General features: G+C 43.3%; 1 protein-coding gene across 2 annotated transcripts; it reads left to right on the top strand.

Annotated features, from left to right (window-relative positions):
- The first annotated feature begins 424 nt into the window (after positions 1-424).
- On the top strand, positions 425-17,927 carry LOC109881212 (endoplasmic reticulum-Golgi intermediate compartment protein 2). 2 transcript variants are annotated; one of them, XM_020473373.2, is made up of 14 exons: positions 425-2,612; positions 7,390-7,541; positions 7,860-7,968; positions 8,227-8,273; positions 8,489-8,556; positions 8,739-8,779; positions 9,106-9,207; positions 9,348-9,443; positions 9,655-9,710; positions 9,881-9,979; positions 10,360-10,457; positions 10,563-10,725; positions 14,581-14,660; positions 17,385-17,927. In XM_020473373.2, exons 2-14 carry the CDS (start codon positions 7,433-7,435, stop codon positions 17,460-17,462), a joined length of 1,146 nt encoding a protein of 381 aa, XP_020328962.1. In that variant the 5' UTR covers positions 425-2,612; positions 7,390-7,432; the 3' UTR covers positions 17,463-17,927. The 2 variants fall into 2 exon arrangements, with proteins under 2 accessions (XP_020328962.1, XP_020328954.1); XM_020473365.2 differs by lacking the exon at positions 425-2,612 and adding an exon at positions 3,921-7,067.
- The last annotated feature ends 4,404 nt before the right edge of the window (positions 17,928-22,331 follow it).

The following is a 22,331-nucleotide window of genomic DNA, read 5'->3' as shown; positions in this document are numbered from 1 at the left end:
AAAGCAATCCATAGCCTCATTTTATATCACATTCCAATGATTAAACTAGTGGGGACAAAAATGCAATTTCAGAATGTGGGGGAGGCATGTCCCGTCCCCAGTGAAAGTTGCGCCTCTGGTAGCTGTACTGTATAACTATAGTAGCTTTCCACTGGGCACATACCTAAATTCAACATATATTTCACGTTGGTTCAACGTAAATTCATTGAAATGACGTGGAAACAATGTTGATCCAACCAGTGTGCGCCCAGTGAGTTATGTGCAAATTGACCAATGACAGGAACACAACGGTCAAGAAAAATTGGTTATCAAATAGGCCTAGTTGTAATTTACAATGTTCACATGTTTCATGGAATGACTTCGGGGAGGCGCTACTGTATAACGGGTTGTTTTCCACTTTGCAAGCTAAACGGAAGCGACGTTGTGTTAACAGTTAGAATTAGCGGAAAAACAAGCAATCAAACTTTACTCGGTGTGGCGGCGGTTCGGCACAGCTGTGTTGTGATTGGGTCAGAGATGGTAGGAGAAGAAAGTATGGAATATAGTGGTACAATAAAGTAGGGAGAAAGAAAGAGAAAAAGAAAGCGGGAGAGAAAGGGAGTATGAGTTTGAAGGGGGGACGAGAGGTCTTTGGAGGCAGAGAGGAGGCAGAAAAGGAAGTCTGAGGAGAGCAACATAGCTGCAGTTCGGAGGTAGAAAGTGCCGAGAGAGGGCAAGATAAGACGCATGGAGGTGATTAGGAGCAGAAAGTGATTCTGAAGTTTAGGGAGGAAGGGGGAGTAGGGGCGATGAGTCCGATAAGGTTGACGGCTGTGATAAAAGAGTTGACTGGGAGAGTTGTCAATGCTAAAGCGTTAAGAGATGGTAGTTTGTTGATGTTCTGTAAGGACATGACGCAGAGGGAGAAAGCTCTCGGAGTGAAGCAAATAGGGAAGTGTAAGGTGTTGTCGAGCAGGGAAGCAGTGGATTAAAGGGGTGATAACATAAGTGCCTGTGAGTGTTAGCATTCAAGAGATAAGGGACAATTTGACAGGAGGCGTTTTAGTGAATGTTTATAGATTGCAAGCAATAAGTGGTGGAGTTAGGGCAGATAGCCCGTCTATACTGTTACACTTCAAGGACCAGGTACTGCCAAAATAAAGTAACCATAGTTCATAGCTCATAATGTGGCATATAGTGTGTGTGAGGCTATGATGCAGGCAGTGGTGGTGCAACAAGTGAGAGAAGGGTGTCTTATGTGGAGGCAGTGAGGGTGGTTCAGGTCCAGAGAGATACAGGTTCAAGAGAGAGATGGGTAGGAGCATCTAGATGGGGATTACGGGGCAGGTGGGTGGCGATATAGGGATTACGGGGCAGGTGGGTGGCGATATGGTATACATAGATAAGAGAAAGCTGGTGACGTTCATAGCAGGAGTTATCAACCGCACCGCTGAAGTAAAGTCTAAAACGGAGAAGATTAAGCGAATAGTGGGTGCCGCTGGGAGACATCGGAGCATGACCGGCTTGACATGGGAAGAGGTTCAAGATGACCTCAATCAGCCGAGGGTGGAGTCCTGTATTACTGGATCTTAATTATGATGGTAGTACTACAATGGAATGCTCCAAGCCTGTTGGCTAATGGGCAGGAGTTCAATCATTTAATTGTGGATATGCCAGCTAAGCCTGACGTGATTTGTGTGCAGGAAACATGACTCAAACCGAATGTGGAGTTTATAACACATAGGAACAGAAGTGCATGGGGAAGGGGTGATGTGCCACCTTCATAAAGCAAGGACTTCCATACAGGATGCTAGGTAAAGGTATTGAACAGGAATATGTGGTGGTGGCGGTGTGGTTGAGAGGAGAGATGGTAGTGAACTACTATAATACGTGTCAGGTATTAGACCTAGAAGAGTTGGAGATGGTGGAGGGCCAGGATAGAAGTAAGGTAATATGTGGGGATTTTAATGTCCACAACACGCTCTGGGGGTGGATGGATGGATGGAAATGGCCAGGTGATGGAAAATCTGATAGAAGTTAAAGATCTGGTGTGCCTGAATGATGGCCGAGGGACCAGGATTGATGTAGTTACAGGGAAAGAGTTTGGATTGGACCTCTCGGGTATCTAGTGTGATGACAGGAATCTGTGACTGGGAGGAGTTGACAGTAGGGAGTGATCATTACCCCATAGTATGCACAGTAGGCCAGAGGGAGGAGGAGGTGTCAGTGGTAGGCAGGTGGGTGTTTGAAAGGGCAAAGTGGGATCAGTTTCAGGAGTTAAGTGAGCGTGTAATGGCTCGGGTGGATTTGAGAGGGGAAGTGGATAGTATGAATAACTGGTTGAGAACAGCGTTAGTGGGGAAAGCCACTGAGGCTATACCTAAGAGTTCAGGGAGGAGGAGGAAAGCAGTCCCGTGGAGGACAAAGGAGTGTGGGGCAATGGTGAGGAGTAGGAACAGGGCATTTAGAGTAGAGGTCGACCGATTAATCGACATGGCCGATTAATTAGGGACGATTTGAAGTTTTCATAACAATCGGTAATCTGCATTTTTGGATGCCGATTACATTGCACTCCACGAGGAGACTGCGTGGCAGGCTGACCACCTGTTACGTGAGTGCAGGAAGGAGCCAAGGTAAGTTGCTAGCTAGCATTAAACTTATCTTATAAAAGCCAATCAATCTTAACATAATCACTAGTTAACTACACATGGTTGATGATATTACTAGTTTATCTAGCTTGTCCTGGGTTGCATATAATCAATGCGGTGCATGTTAATTTATCATCGAATCACAGCCTGCTTCTCCAAACGGGTGATGATTTATCAAGCGCATTCACAAAAAAGCACTGTCGTTGCACCAATGTGTAACTAACCATAAACATCAATGCCTTTCTTAAAATCAATACACAAGTATATTTTTTAAAACCTGCATATTTAGTTAATATTGCCTGCTAACATAAATTTATTTTAACTGGGGAAAATTGTGTCACTTCTCTTGCATTCTGTGCAAGCAGAGTCAGGGTACATGCAGCAGTTTGGGCCGCCTGGCTCGTTGCGAACTGTGTGAAGGACCATTTCTTCCTAACAAAGACTGTAATTAATTTGCCAGAAATTTACATAATTATGACATAACATTGAAGTTTGTGCAATGTAACAGCAATATTTAGACTTAGGGATGCCATCCATTCAATAAAATACGGAACGGTTCCGTATTTCACTGAAATAATAATGAACGTTTTGTTTTCAAAAATGATAGTTTCCGGATTTGACCATATTAAAGCCCCAAGGCTCGTATTTCTGTGTGTTTATTATATTATAATTAAGTATTTGATTTGATATTTGATAGAGCAGTCTGACTGAGCGGTGGTAGGCAGCAGCAGGCTTGTAAGCATTCATTCAAACAGCACTTTCCTGCATTTGCCAGCCAATCTTTGCTGTGCTTCAAGCATTGTGCTGTTTATGACTTCAAGCCTATCAACTCCCGAGATTAGGCTGGCAATACTATAGTGCCTATAAGAACATCCAATAGTCAAAGGTATATGAAATACAAATGGTATAGAGAGAAATAGTCCTATAATAACTACAACCTAAAACTTCTTACCTGGGAATATTGAAGACTCATGTTAAAAGGAACCACCAGCTTTCATATGTTCTCATGTTCTGAGCAAGGAACTTAAACGTTAGCTTTTTTACATGGCACATATTGCACATTTACTTTCTTCTCCAACAGTTTGTTTTTCATTATTTAAACCAAATTGAACATGTTTCATTATTTATTTAAGACTAAATTGATTTTATTTATGTATTATATGAAGTTAAAATAAGTGTTCATTCAGTATTGTTGTAATTGTCATTATTACAAATGTATATAAAAATCGGCAGATTAATCGGTATCGGCTTTTTTTGGTCCTCCAATTATCGGTATTGGCGTTGAAAAATCATAATCGGTCGACCTCTAATTTAGAGTACTGAAAAGGACACATAACTTCCAACATCTGATTCAGTATAAGCAGGCGCTGGTGAAGAGAACTATTCATCAGACAGAGGTCATGTTGGCGTCGGTTCTGTGACACCATTGGAAGGGCGACACCAGTGGGAGAAGTATGGGGATGATTCAGAGGATGAGTGGGGTCAGAAAGGAATGGGATTATCCAGTGTTGATGAGTGGGAAGGATGTGGCAGTAACAGAAGAGGAGAAGGCAGGGATGTTGGCCAAAGCCTTTGTCCAAGTGCATAGCTAGGCAAATTTGTCAGATGAGGGGGAGAGCGAGAACGAGAGAGGAGCATCCTAGAGTGCTGGATAGGAGGGAGGATGTAAATGATGTGTTGAATGCACCATTTACAATGGCATAGGTGAAAAGGGCAATGGGTAAGGCTGGGTTAAATTCACCTGGGAAAGATGAGGTGTGCTATGTTATGTTGGCCCATCTTAGTGATGAGGCACTGGATAAAATATTGGTGTTGTACAACAGAGTGTGGGAGGAGGGGAAACTACGAGGCAGCTGGAAGGAGGCAGTAGTGGTACCAATCTGGAAGCCAGGGAAAGACCCAATGAGGCCAACAAGCTATTGGCCAATAGCCTTAACATCACTAAGATTATGGAGTGTATGATAACGGAGAGGCTAACTTACTTCCTGGAGAGCAGTATTGCCACATCAGAGCGGATTCAGGAAGGGTAGGGAAACAATATACCCAGTGCTCTGCTTAGAGGCACAGGTCAGGAAGGCTCAGATGAACAAGAAGAGTGTTGTAGCTGTATTTTTTTATGTGGATAAGGCATGTGATATGATGTGGAAGGAGTGGTTGTTAATAAAGCTTGATATTATGGGGGTAGGAGGAAGAACATACAACTGCATAAAGGATTTCCTGTTTGGAAGGTCTATCCAGGTGAGGGTGGGGAAGTCTATCAGGCAGCTACATGGTGGATAATGGTACACCGCAGGGGAGCGTGATTAGTCCTCTGTTGTTCTCAATCATGATCAATGATGTTTACTCTCAGGTACAGCCGGATATTGGGAGGTCGTTATTTGCAGATGATGGGGCCTTATGGAAGAGCGGAGGAAATGTACCATATATAGTCAGGAAGGTACAGGAAGCAATTGATGAGGTTGAGCGGTGGGCATTAATGTGGGGATTCAGGTTCTCTGTAGAGAACTGACAGTGTTCTTTACCAGGAGGAAGGTGGGATATAAGTTATGCTTGAGGTTATATGGGAGAAACTTGGAGCGGGTGGAGGCCTTCAGGTTCTTTAGGGTATACTTTGATACTAGAATGGCCTGGGCAGAACACATTGAGAGAGTGGTGGGAAAGTGTAAGAAGATACTAAATGTGATGCACTGTCTGACAGGGAAGGAGTGGGGGGCTGGGCATGCCTCATTGAGGACCATGTATGTTGCATTGATCCGATCTGTAATAGACTATGGCAGTATAACGTATGGTTCGGCAGCCCGGACATCATTGGAAAGGCTAGATGTCAAACAGGGGCAAGGACTCTAAATATGTAGTGGGGCGTTCCGGATGTCCCCAGTGGCTGCACTACAGGTGGAGATGGGGGAAATGCCATTGCAGATTAGGAGACAGCATCTGGCAATGTATTATTGGGTCCGCCTAAAAGGACATGGGGTGTCTCAGCCTGCGAAAGGGATTTTACAGGCATGCTGGGAACATGAGCGAAGGTCGAACACAAGCTTTGGGTGGGTGGGTAATACCCAGGCGAAGGAGATGGGATTGTATGGAAGGGAGTTTAGTCCAATGGTAGCTATTCCTGTAAATCCACCATGGCTACTCCCACCTCCAGTAGTTGATCTAGAAGTGTTGGAGAGATGACAGAAAGATGGGGATGGTGTTGATCCATCTGATTGGTTTAAGAGACATCTGGATACTCTGTATCAGAATTGTGTGGCCGTCTACACAGATGGTTCAAAAGATCCAAGGACAGGATGTACTGGGTCAGCATTTGTAGTGCAGGAATGTGGGGGGAGAGTCAGGAAACGTATTACAGATCAGCTGGCTGTATATTCAGCGTAGATGATGGCCATACTGTTGGCCTTGCAGTGGGTGGAGGAAGTTAAGCCAGAAAGAGTAGTTATTTTCTCTGATTCATGTGCAGTGCTAAGGAGTATCCAGTCCTTTATATCACGTAGCAGACACAACCTGCTTTATGAGGCGCTACAAACCCATGGCAGGAGTAAACAAATGGGTATACAGATAATATTTACATGGGCCCCAGCTCATGTGGGAGTGTAAGGGAACGAGGCAGTTCATGTACTGGCTAAACAAGCACTAAGTAGTCGGGATGTTGATGTGGTAGTTTCAATGAGCAAGGCAGAGGCAAAAAGCATGATATGGGCAGTGATGGTGGAGAAATGGCAGGAGCAGTGGAATAGAGATACTAAGGGCAGGATTTTATTTCAAGTACAGAGGAAAGTTGGGGAGGGGAGAACGGCAGGAATATTTACAACATTAAGGGTGGGACACAGCCAGTTGAATAAGACCTTACATGTGATAGGAAAGTATCTAACAGGAGAATGTATTGCCAGGAAACAGACCGTGGAGCATGTATTGATACAGTGCGGACATTATTGGAGGGAAAGAGAGAGGTTGAGATCTAGTATGAGAGAGAAGGGAATATAGAACATTTGTTTAAAGAGTATTATTGAGTAGAACGTCATAAGATATAGTCTCAAATATTTTATATTTTTTAAGAGCAATGGGGCTGGCAGGCAGGATTTAGTTTCTCCCTGTCTCTGGCCCACACTCCAAAACAGTAGGTGGCGGTAATGCACCATAACGTTGGATGCCAATCGCCGATAAACCCCACCGAAGAAGAACGGATGTCTGTGCGCGGAGTCAGTCTGCTTACTGTTGATCACCAGAGGGCGCTGTGGCAAAATGAATGCACTCTACTCAAACGTCTATGGTAGTACACCAGGTCAAAGGTTACCAGCGACAGTTTTTTGTTGTTGCAACAACTAACGCAGTATCCAGATGTTTCAATCCTGAACCAAGCATAGAACAATGGATTGATACAAAAATCGGATTTCCCTCTATGGCGAAAATGAATGGGCACCCGAGACAGTAACGACCGAAGTATGACTATTCTAAAATACACAGTCGGGTTTGATAGCAACCGGTAGCCAAGATAGCTTGCTAACTACCAGCTTCTAGTCAGCTGGGAAACATCAATAGGCAAACAGAATGTAAAAAGTGCCAGGTGGTGGCTCAGAATATTCTGCGTACCTGTGGCCAGAAACGGATGGGAGGGTTTAAACTTGCCATTCTTGTTTGCTAGAGAGGAAATATCGTTTTCATTCCCTTCAAGCGGCCACTGTTAAAAGTATTCGGATATGACATTATTTGTATAAGATTGCTAGGCTATATAACACAGTTTACTTCTATGTTGAATTTAAAGATTTAATGCATGAGGGATCCAGTGGACGCTTGCCCCAAACAAGATGAGGAGACTAGTGTCCCGGAAGAAGGCTCTAACCCTGGTGAAGGAGCTGGATGCATTCCCCAAGGTTCCAGAGAGCTATGTGGAAACCACAGCCAGTGGGGGAACAGGTGCGTTATTAACTAGCCAATGTAAATATGAATTGTAAATAAACTATTATTAAAATTATAGATTGGATACATTGTAAAATGTTAAATTAATGTATGCTATTAAGAGTAACCCAACACCTCGAGTCCATCAACGATGTAAACCGTAGTATAAGTGCAATGGACAAACAATAACATATACTGTAGGGCAGAGTTTAGAACAGAGTATCTAGGCCAACCCTAGTATAGTCATGTACCTGTTTGCTTATTTTAATCAATGAGTAGCCTACTCCAGTTGTAAACTTGGCCTTCTACATCACTGCTCCTTTGCTGTCTTTTCAGTGTCCCTGATAGCCTTCACAGCCATGGCTCTGCTGGCTTTCCTTGAGTTCTTTGTGTATCGAGACACGTGGATGCAGTATGAATATGAAGTCGATAAAGACTTCTCCAGGTAAAAAACAACTGGTCATGTTCATTAGGCTCCAAAGAGATTTTAAAAAACAAAAAAGTGTTTTGCAGTGGAAAGTAAATGTTAGTTGGTCCCTACCAGTTTCAGTCCATTTGCTTCCGTTTGGTGCCTAATGAACACAAACACAACAGTCTGGCATATCATTTTTGACTTAGCTGGGCAACGTCAGCAGGGAAATACTTACTGTACAGCTCCAAGTGCACTATAGAGCTAACTAACACAATCTTCTCTCTTTTGCAGTAAATTAAGAATAAACATAGACATCACAGTTGCCATGAGGTGTCAATGTAAGTATTTACACTGTTTGAAGGTTGCTCTCACAATTTAGGCCTAGACATGGACATCTAGGATATAATGTGATTGTGTTTGTCGGCAGTAGAATTAACATTTCAGTAGTGTTGTATGAAGCCATTGACTGTAGGCTGCCCTTCTCTTCCATCATGTCATATTGATTGATTATATTATTCATTGATTTGCTGTTTGTCTGGGTGGCTGTATGTAGTTGTAGGTGCAGATGTCCTAGACTTGGCAGAGACCATGGTAGCTTCAGATGGCCTACATTATGAGCCAGTAAGTATGACTCTGTCTGGTACCTGCTATAGCAGCCTAACCAGGCCAGTCAGTTAAGAACAGTAAAAAGACAATGACAAGATGCAAGTGTGGTGAGAATTCAGGGTTCCATAAATTTAATCATAATATCTTTCCAGTGACAATGCCCTTTCTTAATATTTTTTCCCATGGTCACCTTGCAGGTCACCTTTGACCTCTCTCCTCAGCAAAGGCTGTGGCACAGGTAAGATATTTCAGCCACAAGATATGTCTCCTGACAGTATAAAAATGCACCACCAGAATGCATCTGCACATGCACAACTAAAATGGTAATGTTGCATACAGTGAAGCAAAAGATGAGATGGTTGGCTACATGTGGCACATTTTCACACATTTTAATCATGATGCATAATATCTGTCAAATAAACCTAATAAAGTAAAGACAGTATGGTGGAGTGAAGGCTATCCATTGACCATCTGTTATAACTTCTCACTATATAGTGACTCCCCTCTACAACCCTTCCATGTTTAACCTTTCCCTTGCTCACTCATCTCCCTTTCCTCCCCCAGAACTCTGCTGATGATCCAGGACCGCCTTAGGGAGGAACACTCGCTGCAGGATGTGATCTTCAAGACCGTCCTGAAAGGATCCCCCACCGCCCTTCCTCCCAGGTCTGGAAAAAATAATACAGCTTTGCTGTGACAGTGTGTGTGTTTGAGTGAAGTTAGGTATTGAAGTAATTGATAAACTGTATTGAATGATTACGGTTATATTATTGAAGTGACTCTCTTCCCCTCTATTCTCCTTCGAGAGAGGACAGCCCCTCCCAGTCGCCTGCGGCCTGCAGGATACACGGCCATCTTTATGTCAACAAGGTGGCTGGCAACTTCCACATCACTGTGGGCAAGTAGGTCACCGCTCCTCTCTCTACAACTAACTTTTAGCTAGTGTGCCCTAATGAACACAATGAGTGTTTCCAGGTTGTCCCTCCCTGTTTGTCTGTTTTCTCCGTTGGGTGCCTAATGAACATGACCTAGATGTTTGACTCTGGAATATGAGTTATCATGCCCTATGTGGGAGCAGTTTCCGCAAGCTTGACCTTTTCACATCACATACAGGGCTATCCCACATCCTAGAGGCCACGCCCATCTAGCGGCCCTCGTCAGCCACGATAGTAAGTTTCTTTGTTTAGAGTTTAACTCCCATACATGATACATGAAAACATCCTAAACAAATGTAAGTTATGATGGAACTATGATGTCATCAATTGAGTTAACACATTTAAACCTGACGATATCCCTAGACCTGGAGTTAATGATTGTTCTGATTTGTTGTTGATTACAGCGTACAACTTCTCCCATCGCATCGACCACCTGTCGTTCGGAGAGGAGATCCCAGGGATCATCAACCCTCTGGACGGGACAGAGAAAGTCTGCACTGACCGTAAGTCCTGGGTACAAATATAATTCAAAATAATTCAAATGCTGACGCCATGCTTGATTGTTTCCATTGTAACATGCAAGCTCAATAGAAAAGTTCCAAAAGTGCAATCCCCACACACCTGGCACTCCAGTCAATTATCAAAGCATTGGAAATATTTCAAATAGTATTTAAACCCAAGGCTTTATCACGTCACATCAAACAGGCTACACGACAGGCTTCCTAAATGCACAGATAAGTCATGGGTTTTTTGGGGAAGTAGTTTGTCTGCCTCAACATGTTATGAAGAATTTGGGACATTGTATAGGAATTGTAACTGTTAATTTCATCCTTCATTAAATAATATATACATGTATGGACTGTTTTCCTTTAATCCTCGTCAGATAATCAGATGTTTCAGTACTTCATCACCATAGTGCCCACCAAACTGAACACCTACCAGATCTCAGCAGACACAAACCAGTACTCTGTCACCGAAAGGGTAGGTCCAGGATGTGTATTTATTTGAGTGTACAAGGTCTATGCTGTGTGTGTGGATGAACTGAAGGTGTGGGTGTATCGTCATCGTTTCACCCTGTTTTTGTAGGAGCGGGTGATCAACCACGCGGTGGGCAGCCACGGAGTATCTGGGATCTTTATGAAGTATGACATCAGCTCGTTGATGGTGAAAGTCACCGAGCAGCACATGCCCCTGTGGAGGTTCCTCGTCAGGCTTTGTGGCATCATCGGAGGCATTTTCTCCACCACAGGTACCCACACACAGCTGGCAACAAGTGTACAGGGGTGTATTCAGTAGTGTGTAATGTTGCAAAATGTTTTGCAACAAAAACATGTCTCTTATTGGACAAGTTCAGGTTAGTCCCTCCCTATTTTGTCCCGTTTGCTTCCTAGGGAAAACACCAAGTATGTCCACCTGGGTCATTATCATTAGGGCACATCGTAAAAAAAATGGAAAAGCAATGGAAAAGGTCCAGGTAGTCCCTTCCTGTTTGTCTGTTTTCTGATGTTCAGTGCCTAATGAACACGACCCTGATTTACTACACACCTAACAGGACCCACACCTATCCAAAGCACTTTAGGCAAAAATAATCACAGAACACTAGTTGTAAAAATCATCCTTATCATTTTGTGACGTCTAAAGGCGTCTGCATGCTTCCCAGCCGAAACAGTTCGGGAGAGTTAGCGCATACAGTACTAGTCAAAGGTTTGGACACACCTGCTCATTATGTTGACTATTTTCTACATTGTAGCATATAGTGAAGACATCAAAACTATGAAATCATGTAGTAACCAAAAAAGTGTTAAACAACCTCTTGAGCTTAGGGGGGCGCTATTTCATTTTTGGATAAAAAGACGTTCCCGTTTTAAGCGCAATATTTTGTCACAAAAAGATGCTCGACTATGCATGGAATTGATAGCTTTGGAAAGAAAACACTGACGTTTCCAGAACTGCAAAGATTTTCACTGTGAGTGCCCTAGAACAGAAGCTTCAGGCAAAACCAAGATGTTCTGCAACCAGGAAATGAACAGGATTTCTGAGGCTCCGATTTGCATTATCTCCTTATATGGCTGTGAATGCGACAGGAATGAGCCTACCCTTTCTATCGTTTCCCCAAGGGGTCTGGAGCATTGTGACTATTTGCAGGCATATCATTGGAAGATTGACCATAAGAGACTACATTTGCAAAGTGTCCGCACGGTGTCCTGCGTGGAAATTGGTGCGCAAAACTCAGCTGCTGGTATTTTTCCATGGGATTCTGAGAAAAACCATGCTTCCACGAACGGCATATCAATGAAGAGATATGTGAAAAAACACCTTGAGGATTGATTCAAACAACGTTTGCCATGTTTCGGTCGATATTATGGAGTTAATTCGGAAAAAAGTTCGACGTTTTGGTGACTGAATTTTCGGTTCGTTTCGGTAGCCAAATGTGTAGTAACAAAACAGAGCGATATGTCCTACACAAAGAATCTTTCAGGAAAAACTGGACATCTGCTATGTAACTGAGAGTCTCCTCATTGAAACATCTGAAGTTCTTCAAAGGTAAATTATTTTATTTGATTCCTTTGCTGGTTTTTGTGAAAATGTTATGTGCTAAATGCTACGCTAAATGCTAAGCTAGCCATCAACACTCTTACACAAATGATTGATTTTCTATGGTTCAAAAGCATATTTTGAAAATCTGAGATGACAGTGTTAAGAAAAGGCTAAGCTTGAGAGCAGGCATATTTATTTTATTTCATTTGCGATTTTTAGAAATCGTTAACGTTGCCTTATGGTAATGAGCCTGAGGGTGTAGTCACGCTCCCGGATCCGGTATCGGTAGGATCAAGAAGATTTATTAACAAATCAAAATATTTTATATTTGAGATTCTTCAAAGTAGCATCCCGTTGCCTTCGCAGCTTTGCACACTCTTGGCATTCTCTCAACCAGCTTCATGAGGTAGTCACCTGGAATTAACAGGTGTGCCTTGTTAAAAGTACATTTGTGGGATTTCTTTCCTTAATGTGTTTGAGCCAATCAGTTGTGTTGTGACAAGGTAGCGGTGGTATACAGAAGATAGCCCTATTTGGTAAAAGACCACGTCCATATTATGTCAAGAACAGCTCAAATTAGCTAAGAGAAACGACAATCCATCATTCCTTTAAGACATGAAGGTCAGTCAATCTGGAAATTTTCAAGTGCAGTCGCAAAAACTATTAAGCGTTATGTTGAAACTGTCTCATGAGGACTGCCACAGGAATGGAAGACCCAGAGTTACCTCTGCTGCAGAGGTTAAGTTCATTAGAGTTAACTGCACCTCAGCTTGCAGCCTAAAATAAATGCTCCGGAGTTCAAGTAAGACATTAACATAAACTATTCAGAGGAGACTGCGTGAATCAGGCCTTCGTGGTCTAATTGCCGCAAAGAAACCACTACTAAAGGACACCAATAATAAGAAGAGACTTGCTTGGGTCAAGAAACACGAGCAATGATATTAGACCGGTGGAAATCAGTCCTTTGGTCTGATGAGTCCAAATGAGCTTTTTGGTCCCAATCGCTGTCTTTGTGAGAGGCGGAGTAGGTGAATGGATGATCTCCGCATGTGTGGTTCCTCCCGTGAAGCATGTAGGTGGAGGTGCTATGCTGGTGACACTGTCTGATTTAAAAAAAAAAATATATATATATATTATATATTTTTTTATTCAAGGCACACTTAACCAGCATGGCTACCACAACATTCTGCAGCAATACGCCATCACATCTGATTTGTGCTTAGTGGGACTATCATTTGTTTTTCAACAAGCTATTTGACCAAGAAGGAGAGTGGTGGAGTGCAGCATCAGATGACCTGGCCTCCACAATCACCCGACCTCGATCCAATTGAGATGGTTTGGAATGATTTTGGACCGCAGAGTGAAGGAAAAGCAGCCAACAAGTGTTCAGCATATGTGGGAACTCCTTCAAGACTGTTGGAAAAGCATTTCTCACGAAACTAGTTGAGATTGAGTGTGCAAAACTCAAGGCAAAAGGGGCTACTTTGAAGAATTAAAAATAATTTTGATTTGTTTAACACTTTATGGGTTTCAGCATGATTCCATAGTTTTTGATGTCTTCACTATTATTCTACAATGTAGAAAATAGTTTAAAAAAAGAAAACAAGAAAAACTTGCCTCCCGGGTGGCGCAGTGGTTAAGGGCGTTGTACTGCAGCGCCAGCTGTGTCATCAGAGTCCCTGGGTTCGCGCAATTGGGTCCGGGTTAGGGAGGGATTGGTCGGTAGGGATGTCCTTGTCTCATCGTGAACCAGCGACTCCTGTGGCGGGTCGGGCGCAGTGTGCGCTAACCAAGGTTGCCAGGTGCACAGTGTTTCCTCCGACACATTGGTGCGGCTGGCTTCTGGGTTGGATGCGCGCTGTGTTAAGAAGCAGTGCGGCTTGGTTGGGTTGTGTATCGGAGGACGCATGACTTTCAACCTTCGTCTCTCCCGAGCCCGTACGGGAGTTGTAGCGATGAGACAAGATAGTAGCTACTACAACAATTGGATACCACGAAATTGGGGAGAAAAAGGGGTAAAACAACAAAAAAAGAAACCCTTGAATGAGTAGGTGTCAACTTTTGACTGGTACTGTATATTATCACAACGTTTTGTTCGTTTTGGACTTCGGTAAATGCTTTTTTATGGGGGGGGGGGGCTGTCGCTCAAAACATTATTTTCTCCAGACAAGCCGAAGTCTACGCCCCTTTGTTGGTGAATGGTCGAAAGTAGGGATTCTTCAATAAAGTCTGTCATTCAGCAAGAGACGACTCATTTCATGCAATTTTTTTTAGGAATACTGCACCAAACATCTTAGATGTGAAATTGAGCAACTAACATCTATGCAAAAACACCCAAATTAATGAGATTTGCGTTAGTTTAGATTCATTCGGACTCTTTTGAGCAAGTATATGCTGGCTGCGGTGTCTCAAAATGGAAAAACAGTACTATTGCCAATTTCCGACTTGTTTTTCAAGTGAATGTATTTAAGGGAGTATGCAAGTGCACTCGCTCGAATTCGGCTAGGCGCCAGCCGAACTGATTCATTTGGAAGCCTTAAGACTTCTCTCTGTCCTCTCCATACAGGTATGATCCATGGAATGGTGGGCTTCTTGGTGGACGTCATCTGCTGTCGCCTCCAACTAGGAGTCTACAAACCCCGGGAGGCAAGTCAACACATCAAGTCAAACACGCTTGTCACAAGCTTGTTGACTCCACAGATGTAAAGTAGATGCAGAAAGTGTCAATTTCTTTAAAAAAAAGTAAATATATACAGGACGCAGCATATAGGATACCCTCAACATAAGTATTTTGATCAATATCTGAATTGGACAGTAGTTAGAGTTGGTAATTCCTTTTCTCAACGCATGCTGCACTACTGCTTATTTAATTTGAAAACACATTAAAATAAACGTAAACTTAAAGGGTTTACCGGACAGAGATTAAAGCACGTTTGTTGAAAGTGCTTTTTAGTCCAGTACTAGACTTAATCTGTTTCCGGGAAACTGCATGTTTTTTTATACACTTAACAAAAATATAAATGCAACATGTAGGAGTCCTAATTCATGACCTGAATTAAAAGATCCCAGCAATTTTCCTTAACGCACAAAATCTTGTTTCTCTCAAACTTTGTGCACAAATTTGTTTACATCCTTGTTAGTGAGAATCTATCCACCTGACAGGTGTGGCATATCAAGCTGATTAAACAGCATGATTATTACACAAACCACATCACACAATGTCACAGATGTCTCAAGTTGAGGGAGCATGCAATTGGCATACTGACAGCAGAAATATCCACCAGAGCCTTTTCTAGAGAATTTAATGTTAATTTCTCATTCATAAGCTGTCTCCGTCGTTAAGCCGTCTCTGTCGTTTTCGAGAATTTGGCAGTACGTCCAACCGACCTCACAACCGCAAACCTCGTATAACCTCGTATAACAACGGCAGCTCAGAACCTCCGCATCCAGTTTCTTCACCTGTGGAATCATCTGAGACCAGACACCCGGACAGCTGATAAAATTGTGGGTTTGCACAAACCGTCACATCTGCTTGCTTGTCGTACTCATCGGGGTCTGGACCTGACTGCAGTTCTACGTCGTAACCGACTTCAGTGGGCAAATGCTTTGATGGCCACTGGCACACTAGAGAAGTCTGCTCTTTGCAGATTAATCCTGTACCTGGCAGATGGCGTTGTGTGGGTGACTGGGTGAGTGCATCATGGTGGGGTTATGGTATGGGCAGGAATAAGCTACGGACAATGAACACAATTGCATTTTATTGATGGCTATTTTAATGCACAGTGATACCGTGATAAGATCCTGAGGCCCATTGTCGTGCCATTCCTCCGCCGCCATGACCTCATGTTTCAGCATGATAATGCACGGCCCCATTTTGCAAGGATCGGTACACAATTCCCGAAAGCTGAAATTGTCACAGTTCTTCCATGGCCTGCATACTCACCAGACATGTCACCCATTGAGCATGATTGGGATGCTCTGGATCGAAGTATGACGGTGTGTTCCAGTTCCCATCTTTGCACAGCCATTGAAGAGATGTGGGACAACATTCCACAGGCCACAATCGACAGCCTGATCAACTCGAAGATGTCGAGTTGCATGATGCAAAGGGTGGTCCCTTTCTGATCCACTTCCCTACTTTTTTAAGGATAGGTGACCAAGGGCTGTTACGGTGACTGTATTACTGTCATGAAGGCAGTCAAATTCCACATGACCGTTTAGTCACGGTAATTAGGCTTCTCCAAGTTCTGATGCTGCCACTGGTCATTAGTAGCCTACCAAACTTGCTAACTGCCTGGTACTCAGCACTCTATTGTCCCTCTAATCACTCTGACATCAATGCAAATGAGTTTGAAAATCGAATCAAACACTTCATTAGAGCTCATGTTGCGCTACATTTCTATAGGCTATGCAATCGGAGTGACGGCCGCTAATAAAAAAATCAAAAAAATGATTTGACTTGCAAGCCTCCCCCTTTTTCCTCCAAACATAACGATGGTCATTATGGCCAAACAGTCCTATTTGTGTTTCATCAGACCAGAGGAGATTTCTCCAAGAAGTACCATCTTTGTCCCCATGTGCAGTTGCAAACCGTAGCCTGGCTTTTTTGTGGTGGTTTTGGAACAGTGCGCCCCTCTTCCTTGCTGAGTGGCCTTTCAGGTTATATTGATATAGGACTCATTTTACTGTGGATATAGATACTTTTGTACTTGTTTCCTCCAGCATCTTCACAGGGTCCTTTGCTGTTGTTCTGGGATTGATTTTCACTTTTCGCATCAAATTACGTTCATCTCTAGGAGACAGAACGCGTCTCCTTCCTGAGCGGTATGACTGCTGCGTAGTCCCATGGTGTTTATACTTGCGTACTATTGTTTGTACAGATGAACGTAGTACCTTAAAGCATTTGGAGTATGGTCTACAACAACTAAATCTGAGGTTTAATGACTCCAACCTAAGTGTATGTAAACTTCTGACTTCAAATGTATTTCTTGTTAGCCGCTCAACATAGAATAAGCCTCGTGCGTATTCTTCATACTATAAAATAATGCCATAGAATTATAAGCAAATCTTGTCTGCTAAACAAACTAGTGTAACCCACAGCCATTTTGCATAGCCACACCAGGACCTAACATGACAACTCGGAGTAGGCTGTTCTTTTCTTCATATCATGCTCCTTTAGACCTGTTTAAGGTCTAAAGGTGTAGGCTATATTACATGGACTTTTTAAAATGGCTTGTAGGCTGTGTTTGTTAATTATTTCAAATGACAGATTTCCTCATGAACTGTAATTCAGTAAAATCTTTGAAATTGTTATGTTGCATTTATATTTTAGTTCAGTGTACTTTAATGTTTTCCCTCTCTCATTCTCAGATGGGCCTGCTGGACGACCATGTAAAAAACGAAGCCCCTGCCCCACCCCTGGAAGCTACAGAAAACCACACCCACTGACAGGACTCCCTAGGGCGGGGATCATCAACTAGATCAGGGCTCTCCAACCCTGTTCCTTGAGAGCTATCCTCCTGTAGATTTTCGCTCCAACCCCAGTTAACTGATCTGGTTCAGCTTTTCAACAACTAATTATTAAGAATCCGGTGCGCTAGATTAGGGTTGGGGCAAAAACCTACAGGAAGGTTTTTCTTTTTCTTGAGCGGATGGTCAGGGGGCGGGAACATAATTGTAAATTGACCTGAATAATAATCATTTTAAACCTCGCTTACGATCACATATCTCTCTATAATGCGTGGGAATACTTTGGAACTTATTTTTTTCAAAATTAAAATGACTTGAAGCTGATTTTTCTGGTGTTTTTACAGTCATTTTGTCCAACAAAATATTGGGGGAGGGGGACAAATAAAATCCCTCGTGTGAATTGGATGCCAAGAAAGCCAGGCTTCCCCCACCCAAAAAAAAAAACAATAAAAAAAAAAAATCGATTTTGCCTCAGTGTTTCATAATTTTCCGAAACAGCGCCCCTCTGTCTCTAAGTGTAGGCCGTCTATCTGATACTGTCTGGTCCAAACGAGTATGACATTGTTGCCGCCCGTAGCATTGAAGGCAAGGGAAGCCGGTGAGCATTTGCCAATCAGCGTTGAGCTAAACACTGAATGGTCCTGGCACACCAAAAAAAAGTGTCACGGGAAGCCAGCTTCAATTTGAGCAATTCTCCCAATGAGAGCATACGTCCCTGACAGAAACTTAAATTGTTGCATCTCGTTGTGTTGTCCTCCGATAGCTAGCTAAAATGGCCCTTCCTTAAATTAGCCATGGATGGAGATGTGGTTTTACTTAGGAAAAACTATGGAGAATGAGTTGGAGTGTGGCCTGATCTGATGAATTCTCAGCAAGAAGGGCGCACTGGCGTGCTGCCTTGTGCCTTTGGGACTACTAAGTATATTTTAAACCTCCCGCTTTGGGCTGGATGTGTCAATGTGTAGTTCATACATGCAAAATTACTGTCTTACCTCAATTAGCCACGAAATCCCTAGTTTGAAAGCAACTTTTTCGGGAAGCTGTGCTGTGCTATTTTCACTCACATGGGCCTGCCCCCTACCAATTTAAATTCAGCCAATGAGCTTCAGCCCCTCGCCATATGAGTGACAGCTAGCAAGAGGTGCATCATGCACACACAGCAGAGAGCGAAAGCAATGACGTGCACATACAGTGAGGAGAACAAGTATTTGATACACTGCCGATTTAGCATTGTATCCTACTTAAATAAAGTATGTAGAGGTCTGTAATTTTTATCATAGGTACACTTCAACTGTGAGAGACGGAATCTAAAACAAAAATTGTAATAAAAACAAAAGTAATTAATTAGCATTTTATTGCATGACATAAGTATTTGATCACCTACCAACCAGTAAATATTCCAGCTCTCACAGACCTGTTAGTTTTTCTTTAAGAAGCCCTCCTGTTCGCCACTCATTACCTGTATTAACTGCACCTGTTTGAACTCGTTACCTCTATAAAAGACACCTGTCCACACACTCAATCAAACAGACTCCAACCTTTCCACAATGGCCAAGACCAGAGAGCTGTGTAAGGACAGCACAAGGCTGGGATGGGCTACAGGACAATAGGCAAGCAGCTTGGTGAGAAGGCAACAACTGTTGGCGCAATTATTAGAAAATGGAAGAAGTTCAAGATGACGGTCAATCACCCTTGGACTGGGGCTCCATGCAAGATCTCACCTCGTGGGGCATCAATGATCATGAGGAAGGTGAGGAATCAGCCCAGAACTACACAGCAGGACCTGGTCAATGACCTGAAGAGAGCTGGGACCACAGTCTCAAAGAAAACCATTAGTAACACACTACGCCGTCATGGATTAAAATCCTGCAGCGCACGCAAGGTCCCCCTGCTCAAGCCAGCGCATGTCCAGGGCCGTCTGAAGTTTGCCAATGACCATCTGGATGATCCAGAGGAGGAATGGGAGAAGGTCATGTGGTCTGATGAGACAAAAATAGAGCCTTTTAGTCTAAACTCCACTTGCTGTGTTTGGAGGAAGAAGGATGAGTACAACCCCAAGAACACCATCCCAACCGTGAAGCATGGAGGTGGACACATCATTCTTTGGGGATGCTTTTCTGCAAAGGGGACAGGACAACTGCACCGTATTGAGAGGAGGATGGATGGGGCCATGTATCGCGAGATCTTGGCCAACAACCTCCTTCCCTCAGTAAGAGCATTGAAGATGGGTCGTGGCTGGGTCTTCCAGCATGACAACGACCCGAAACACACAGCCAGGGCAACTAAGGAGTGTCTCCGTAAGAAGCATCTCAAGGTCCTGGAGTGGCCTAGCCAGTCTCCAGACCTGATCCCAATAGAGAATCTTTGGAGGGAGCTGAAAGTCCGTATTGCCCAGCGACAGCCCCGAAACCTGAAGGATCTGGAGAAGTTCTGTATGCAGGAGTGGGCCAAAATCCCCGCTGCAGTGTGTGCAAACCTGGTCAAGAACTACAGGAAATGTATGATGATTGCAAACAAAGGTTTCTGTACCAAATATTAAGTTCTGCTTTTCTGATGCAATAAAATGCAAATTAATTACTTAATCATAATGTGATTTTTCTGGATTTTTGTTTTAGATTCCGTCTCACAGTTGAAGTTGTACCTATGATATAAATTACAGACCTCTACATGCTTTGTAAGTAGGAAAACCTGCAAAATTGGCAGTGTATCAAATACTTGTTCTCCCCACTGTATCTGCACATAGTCGGGCAAAAAAGTATTTAGTCAGCCACCAATTGTGCAAGTTCTCCCACTTAAAGATAATTTATCATAGGTACACTTCAACTATGACAGACAAAATCCAGAAAATCACATTGTAGGATTTTTTATGAATTTATTTGCAATTTATGGTGGAAAATAAGTATTTCAATACTTTGTCAGAAACCCTTTGTTGGCAATGACAGAGGTCAAACGTTTTCTGTAAGTCTTCAAGGTTTTCACACACTGTTGCTGGTATTTTGGCCCATTCCTCCATGCAGATCTCCTCTAGAGCAGTGATGTTTTGGGGCTGTTGCTGGGCAACACGGACTTTCAACTCCCTCCAAAGATTTTCTATGGGGTTGAGATCTGGAGACTGGCTAGGCCACTCCAGGACCTTGAAATGCTTCTTACGAAGCCACTCCTTCATTGCCCGGGCGGTGTGTTTGCAGAAAAACATCCCCAAAGCATGATGTTTCCACCCCCATGCTTCACAGTAGGTATGGTGTTCTTTGGATGCAACTCAGCATTCTTTGTCAACCAAACACGACGAGTTGAGTTTTTACCAAAAAGTGTTGGTTTCATCTGACCATATGACATTCTCCCCATCTTCTTCTGGATCATCCAAACTTCAGACGGGCCTGGACATGTACTGGCTTAAGCAGGGGGACACGTCTGGTACTGCAGGATTTGAGTCCCTGGCGGCGTAGTGTGTTACTGATGGTAGGCTTTGTTACTTTGGTCCCAGCTCTCTGCAGGTCATTCACTAGGTCCCCCCGTGTGGTTCTGGGATTTTTGCTCACCGTTCTTGAGATCATTTTGACCCTACGGGGTGAGATCTTGCGTGGAGCTCCAGATCGAGGGAGATGATCAGTGGTCTTGTATGTCTTCCATCTCCTAATAATTGCTCCCACAGTTGATTTCTTCAAACCAAGCTGCTTACCTATTGCAGATTCAGTCTTCCCAGCCTGGTGCAGGTCTACAATTTTGTTTCTGGTGTCCTTTGACAGCTCTTTGGTCTTGACCATAGTGGAGTTTGGAGTGTGACTGTTTGAGGTTGTGGACAGGTGTCTTTTATACTGATAACAAGTTCAAACAGGTGCCATTAATACAGGTAATGAGTGGAGGACAGGAGCCTCTTGAAGTTACAGGTCTGTGAGAGCCAGAAATCTTGCTTGTTTGTAGGTGACCAGATACTTATTTTCCACCATAATTTGAAAACAAATCAATTAAAAATCCTACAATGTGATTTTCTGGATTTTTTTTTCTCATTTTGTCTGTCATAGTTGAAGTGTACCTATGATGAAAATTACAGGCCTCTCATCTTTTTAAGTTGGAGAACTTGCACAATTGGTGGCTGACAATACTTTTTTGCCCCACTGTATGTGACCTAGTACACAATTTCCAGGGACCACTTTAAGAACTACTGGCTAAAAAGTATTGGAGAATCTCTTTATGTACGTAACTACACTGATATACACTGTGGACAACTGCTTGTCAAACATCTCATTCCAAAATCATGGGCATTAATATGGAGTTGGTCCCCCCCCCCTTTGCAGATATAACAGCCTCCACTCTTCTGGAAAGCTTTCCACTAGATGTTTGAACATTGCTGCAAGGACTTGCTTCCATTCAACCACAAGAGCATTAGTGATGTTGGGCGATTAGGCCTGGCTTATAGTCGGCATTCCAATTAATCCCGAAGGTGTTTGATGGGGTTGAGGTCAGGACTCTGTGCAGGCCAGTTAAGTTCTTCCACACCGATCTTGACAAACCATTTCTGTAAGGACCTCACTTTGTGCACAGGGCATTGTCATGCTGAAACAGGAAAGGGCCTTCCCCAAACTGTTGCCACAAAGTTGGAAGCACAGATTCGTCTAGAATGTAATTTATGCTGTAGCGTAAAGATTTCCCTTTACTGGAACTAAAAGGGGCCTAGCCCGAACCATGAAAAACAGCCCCAGACCATTATTCCTACTCCGACAAACTTTACAGTTGCCACTGTGCATTCGAGCAGGTAGAGTTCTCCTGGCATTGGACAAATCTGGGTTTGGCAGTCGGACTACCAAATGGTGAAGCGTTTCCACTGCTCCGGAGTCCAATGGCGGTGAG

The sequence above is a fragment of the Oncorhynchus kisutch genome, linkage group LG3 (genome assembly GCF_002021735.2).
Source record: "Oncorhynchus kisutch isolate 150728-3 linkage group LG3, Okis_V2, whole genome shotgun sequence".
NCBI classification, from domain to species: domain Eukaryota; kingdom Metazoa; phylum Chordata; class Actinopteri; order Salmoniformes; family Salmonidae; genus Oncorhynchus; species Oncorhynchus kisutch.
Note: the sequence above shows the minus strand (reverse complement) of the source record. Positions and strands in the feature narration are given on the sequence as shown.